Source organism: Juglans regia, chromosome 4, assembly GCF_001411555.2.
Source record: "Juglans regia cultivar Chandler chromosome 4, Walnut 2.0, whole genome shotgun sequence".
Lineage (NCBI taxonomy): Eukaryota > Viridiplantae > Streptophyta > Magnoliopsida > Fagales > Juglandaceae > Juglans > Juglans regia.
In genome coordinates, this window is record NC_049904.1 from 6,856,223 (window position 1) to 6,862,260 (window position 6,038).

General features: G+C 36.1%; 1 protein-coding gene and 1 long non-coding RNA gene across 2 annotated transcripts; both read right to left on the reverse strand.

Annotated features, from left to right (window-relative positions):
* Positions 1 to 295: 295 nt before the first annotated feature.
* LOC109013765 lies at positions 296 to 3,498 on the reverse strand. Its single transcript, XR_001999629.2, has 4 exons — positions 3,206 to 3,498; positions 2,664 to 2,696; positions 959 to 1,036; positions 296 to 558 (listed from the first exon to the last, which is right to left on the reverse strand). It is a non-coding gene; the product is annotated as an uncharacterized LOC109013765 (long non-coding RNA).
* Positions 3,499 to 4,610: 1,112 nt separating this feature from the next.
* On the reverse strand, positions 4,611 to 4,997 carry LOC109013770 (auxin-responsive protein SAUR50). Its single transcript, XM_018995969.1, has one exon. It carries the CDS (start codon positions 4,995 to 4,997, stop codon positions 4,611 to 4,613), a length of 387 nt encoding a protein of 128 aa, XP_018851514.1.
* Positions 4,998 to 6,038: the final 1,041 nt, after the last annotated feature.

The window sequence follows — 6,038 nt, forward strand, 5'->3', positions numbered from 1 at the left end:
ACACTTTTTAAATGGATTTTTTTAAAATCCTTTTTATCACTTTCTTAAAAAAAAAAAAAAAGCTTTTGGCACTTTTTTAAAAGGATTTTTTTTTCCTTAAAAAAAAGAAATTTTTTAAACACTTTTAAAGCCTTGAAAAGAAAATCTTTTGAACACTTTTTAAAAGGCTTTTTTTAATAGGTCATTATGTTTATTATTTTTTATAAGCATTTTTTTATATAATGAATATCTTTATAGGCATTTTAAACTTTTTATTGGCCATTCAAATTTTTATAAAAAAAAATAATTAATAACAGATATCAATACTCACAATACACTGCATATTACATTGTTGTTTACATCATAATGCAAAACATCAACTTAACAAAGAACAAATTAGAAATGCCTCCTATAATTCAGAGCCATCATCTTGCAGATTTGGAGGTAGCTCCATTGTTTGAAGGATCTCTCCATAAGAACACAATTTTGTATGGATTTAGATTGCAACTGAAGCTTCTAGGTAGAAGTGATTGTAGAAGAAGCTTGTTGGGTTGTCTGAAAGAACACATTGAAATTTATCTGTGACCAGGGGAATGAGTACAAGATTATGCCCTCTTTTGATCAAAAGCATATAAATATATATATATATATATCCAGTACCATAAAACCAATGGAGCTTTCAATAGTTCCTCAAGACGAAAGGTAGTATTTATTAAGGTGAATGACTCAAATTCAATATGAAAACAAAATACAACATTCTATTTAAATATCAAAACATTATGCTGGAACTTTATTTTGCTCTCACTTGTCCAAAGAGAAATTAAGAGCTGTAAATTGTGCAACAATCTAACAGAAAGGCATCCAAAGCAAGCACTTGGTAATCATTTGACATGGTTTAAGATATTATAAGAAGTTTGGTCCAATGTCAACTTATGAATACCCAAACAGAATACCTAACAAGCAGAGTATATAATATTACCTTGCTATATGCTTTCCATCTTCAATATTAGCATGTTTCATTGTCCGATCTAGATCCTCAAGCACCATAGACAAGTCACTACAATATTAGCATGTTTCATTGTTTGAACATAAGTCAGTGCAAGAAATTTATAGAAAAAAATACCTATAGACATTTATCGAGAACTCAGATTTGGGCACACAAAACCCATATATGGGCAAACTACATCTAGAACCCAAAAGATTATCAAGAACCCAAATCTGAGCACATTAAACCCAGATCTAGGCAAACTACATCTAAAACTCATGTTTTTTAGAAAGCATATTGGGTGGTTCATCACATGGGTGTATGGAAAACATCAATAAGATATGGGAAATACAGGAAATACCCATTAAATCTAACGGCACAAACAAAACCTAGACAATAAATTAGAGGCCCGAGATAAAGAAATCAAATAAGATGGAAAAAAGAAAGGGGAGAAGACAGACCCCGTGTACATCACCAAGAGCACAAATGGGGAATCTTAACATGGATAAGCAGCAAAGGTGCTCGACCTCTGCAATGCCCATATATTTGGTTACTTGAAAAGCACAAAGTGCTTGAACCTCTCTGTTTTTAGGAATTTCTCAGGGCACCATATCATATGTATCTGTCGACTAAGAACCCTTGCAGTAGTTTACCCCTCTAAGCTTCATCTTCTGAGTTGGTCGTCGACGAACCTGGACACCATGCCATGATGGATCTGTGCTGATGACTCTAAAGAGAGGGAGAGATGATCGAGACTGAAGAGAGGGAGAAAACGGCTTAGCTTTTGCCTTAGGGTTTTGGCCAGAGAGAGCAAAGGAGAGACCGAGGAAATCACTGGAGGCAGGGACGAAAAATGTTTCGATGAACTAATGTAATTTTCTTTAAATAGTGCGGTCACGGGTAACCGCATGGCCAAACCAAATTCGTGTCCGAATCTGGGCGGTTACAATTTATTTTAACCACCTAATAACGTTAACCGCTCGGATCCTACCGGATATCTGGTTTTTGGATCGGACCGGATCGAAAACCAGACCGGATAAAAATCCGGTCCGGATGCACAGCCTTAATTACTAGTGCTACTACGTGCTTCAGACATTGTGTCAATATTGTTCTATTGTTCTATAAGGCCCCTTCAAAAGTAGAAAGTCAAAGGAGAAATAATCAACATTTCTTAAGTGATTAACATTAACAATTGTAACATATGATTTCGATAATATAATCCAAAATTGCGTCAATGGTCATAACTGGAACAATAATCATAATCTAATGTACTTAATTTGTGGGACAAAAAATAAGACAACTCCAAAACTAGACACGAGAACTATCAACAAGCTTGTACAAAGACATGCATTTATATATATCAGCAAATTGAGGAGCTATCATTCTGCTGGTGCTTTTCTTGTCTTCTGTGATAACATATAATATAATCAATACATTATGAAATGGAGGCACTTGTTATGAATACTAGATCACCGTGGTAATACAAATCATGCAAAGTGGCAGTCTGTGAGAGTACATAAAACCTTCCAAATTTCTGTGACTAAAGATCCCATAATCAGTTTTTCATGAAGTAATTGGGGTCCACTTTTCATGACTTTCTCGGGAGGAACTCAAATCATGTAAAAGCAAGATCAATGACATATACATGTATCCCAACGTATCCATAAGCAACTAAAATAGTATTATGAAATATACATACCTCTTTGCTGTGGTTTCTTTGGAAGCAGGTTTGCTGAAATATACATACCAATAGTTAAAAGAGGTTTGCTGAAACTTATTGAGACATCTACTTTGTATTTTGATTGCAACTAGAACAATGGGAAACGTCCCATAAATAACCCATGTTGAAGAGCATGAATTTTAATTCCGGTTGTGGTTCAATACAAACTTGTGGTTCTCCTACGCATTTTCACAAACATTTCAGTTGCATTCCCTGTTTTCACAGTTGTATCCATCATTCAATTTCCATTCCCTTCCTTAGTACAATAGAATGACTCATAGCAAGGATCATAACAAACTCCCACTAAAAAATCAACATTTGCAAAATTCCACTGCACTTGGTAAAAAAACAACAAAGAGACGAAATGAACAAAAAAAATTCTAGAGATAGAAAATGGATATCAAACAACAACATTTTAAAACCGCTCAGAAGACCAAGCAAATTTCAGAGAAACAAATAAAAAATTGTGGAGATCGGCCGGTGCAGGGGAAACTGAGGTAAAAAAAAAAAAAAAAAATTACCTTGTGCCGGTCGGAGATTCCTTTGGAGATGGAGGGGAAGGAAGATGAACTCGTGGGGCTGGGTTGGACAAACTCAATGGGGCTAGGGAGGGCGAACTCGATGGGGATGGGGAGAAGGAGAATGCCAAGCGGGAAGAGAAATAAAAATTTGCTTCGTCCACGGTCAGAGATGAGGTCAGAGATGGAGGGGAAGGGAGATGAACTCATGGGGTTGGGGGCGAAGTCGATGTCGATCTGCAATTGGGCTGGGAGGCGAAGTCGAAAACGAGGGGGCTGGAGAGAAGGAGACCAAGCTCGGGGGGGGATGTGTTTTACGCAACGTGGGAAAAAAAAGTTAAAGCAGTGCAACGTGGAGCGGCCATGTCAAACGGGAAGAGAAAACGGGATCAACGAGCGGGGTCTGTAACATTTTCCTTATTTTTATATAACATCGTATAATTCTTTTTTTTTTCCAAATTATGTCTATTTGATTTCCTAATTCATTTGGTGAAACAGAGACAAATAAAAGAACAAGTGAGGGGAAGAGGGAACATTACCCCATGGGGGAGGAGTGACCACTTAAAAAGAGAGGAAGCGTCGAGCATAGAGGTGGTGGATGCACGTTCACGCGACACTACGGCAATGGGGTGGTTGAGTTCAACTGGTTCAATGTGTTTGTTCGAAGAAAAACACGTTGGGCCTGTTTGGATATTTAGCGAAATTAGATGAAAAAATTAAAAAATTAAAATTAAAAATATTTGTATTTAAAATTACTTGAAAATAATTGTGTAGCTAAACAGACTTATAGAATTCAGAATTTTTACTATGCTTGTTCATTGATCGGGCTTGGATGCAAGACTAGGTAATTACAGACCCATAAGTAATTAATTGAGGTGGCACTCTCCTCTCAAGAGATTGAGATATTATTAATTAAAATTACTTAAAAAGCTTTAATTTTATAATGATATGGGATTTGACTATACATGTCATGATAAATTAGATGTACAACTTTTTAGTACTCAAGAACAAACCGATTTTCATATTCAAAATAAGAAAAATTCTAATCTCAAGTCAATCGGAGAACACATTTAGTAAAATGCTTACATAACATAATTTGATTTAGAAGATAAATCTTAAAATATGAATATTACAAATCAAATCTTATCATTTAAGTGATATGGATATTGTGTTCTACACTTAGAGAATAGAATATCTTTCAAAATAATGCATGCCATATTAAAATTAGATTATATAACCGACCCCAAAAAACTGAATAAACAATAGTGAGATCTAGATAAAAATTATGTTACAATTCTACATGGTATAAAACATATTAGGGTACATATCAGCATGCATTCTCTTCACGACCCGAATCAATCAAAATTTCCCAAGTTCCGGTCCCAGCCGTGGTCCTGAGCATGAACTTCTAAAGACAAAGACACACAGAGATCTTCCGATCGTCAGGAAAGCTAGCGCAGTGAACAACACTGAGAAAAAGACTTTCGTCGCAAGGGATGCAGAGTTTCGAGTCAGTAGTGAAATCATATTCATCCTGTGCTTGATCCAGCAAAGCCTTGAAGAATGGATGATTAAGGATGGCTATTTTGATTACAAACCTCTTGTAGTTCTCACCCACGTAGACTACCAAGTGACCCTTTGGGACATCTTTTGGAATAGAACTCTCTTCAAGTATTGGAGGCCAAAGAACCCATTGACAGCAATACTCACAAGCTGCACAAGGTACGACTTTACTCCTCTGTTTTCTCCACTTGTTCGTGCATGCCCTGACGATCTTTCCCTTCATTATCTTCATGTTTAGCGAGAGAGAGAGAGAGAGAGTACAGACAGAGAGGGATCTGGGGATGGGGATGCTAGCAAGAAAGTGAGATTTTTATAGCTATTTTGGAGCATTAAATGGTTGAAGTGATGGGTAGCTAAGAAGTGAGCGGTATAAAAAAAAAAGCAGTGAACTATATTTTTTTTCTTAAAGCGCATACCGTAAATATATGAAAGTTGCTGCCTTCAGCAGTACTGCTGGCTGCTGCAGTACCATTCAGTGCATTCACTCTTTATAGTGTTGCGTCTTGATACGAAACTGTACGAATATGCATGCCATGATTCAAAGTTAATAAATAAAAGTTCTGTCTTTCTCTGTATTTCTTAAGTGAGGATTGTGCTTGATCAGTGATATTTCGAAGTTCTCGAAGTCAAGACCCCACAAGTTGGGGAATGGCAAAGATAAGATATGAAACGGAATGGGTATAAGCTTCTTCGGCACAGCGCGATCCCACTTATTTCTGATACACATATAGTTAAGGATATTGTAAAATATATCACTTCCTTCCGGGAGAGAGAGAAACATAGGTAGGTTGGTTTAAATGCATGTTAGACTTTCAAGCTTATGTATTTTGGGAGTAACCATGGTACAAATCTATAGCATGCAAGTTTCGTGTAATTTATTTTAAAAAAGTAACTCATTTTATATAATTAGATTTTTTAAGTGAATCATACTTCTTTTCAAGTGGTCTACATGTTGCTTATATGATACCTCATATAATAAGGATAAGAGTAGGTGGTGTATAAGATCCTATATTATTTAGGAAGGAGAAATTCTTACTCTTTATAAGATTCCAATAAAACTCCAATTGCATAATTGACTAGTCATTTTATAATCTAGGTTATGTGGTTTGGACCTTTCAATGGGGCGTTACAAATGGTATTAGAGATTATCTCAACTAGAAATGTGGGACTTGAGTCCTGCCACTTACAATGGACTGGCCCGACGAGGATGTCGGGAATTTAAGGGAGAGAGATTGTGATACCCTATATGATAAGGATAAATATAGGTGGTGTA

Coding starts and splice junctions, on each gene's coding strand:
- LOC109013770 (XM_018995969.1), bottom strand. CDS start 4,997: ATGAAGATAATGAAGGGAAAGATCGTCAGGGCATGCACGAACAAGTGG.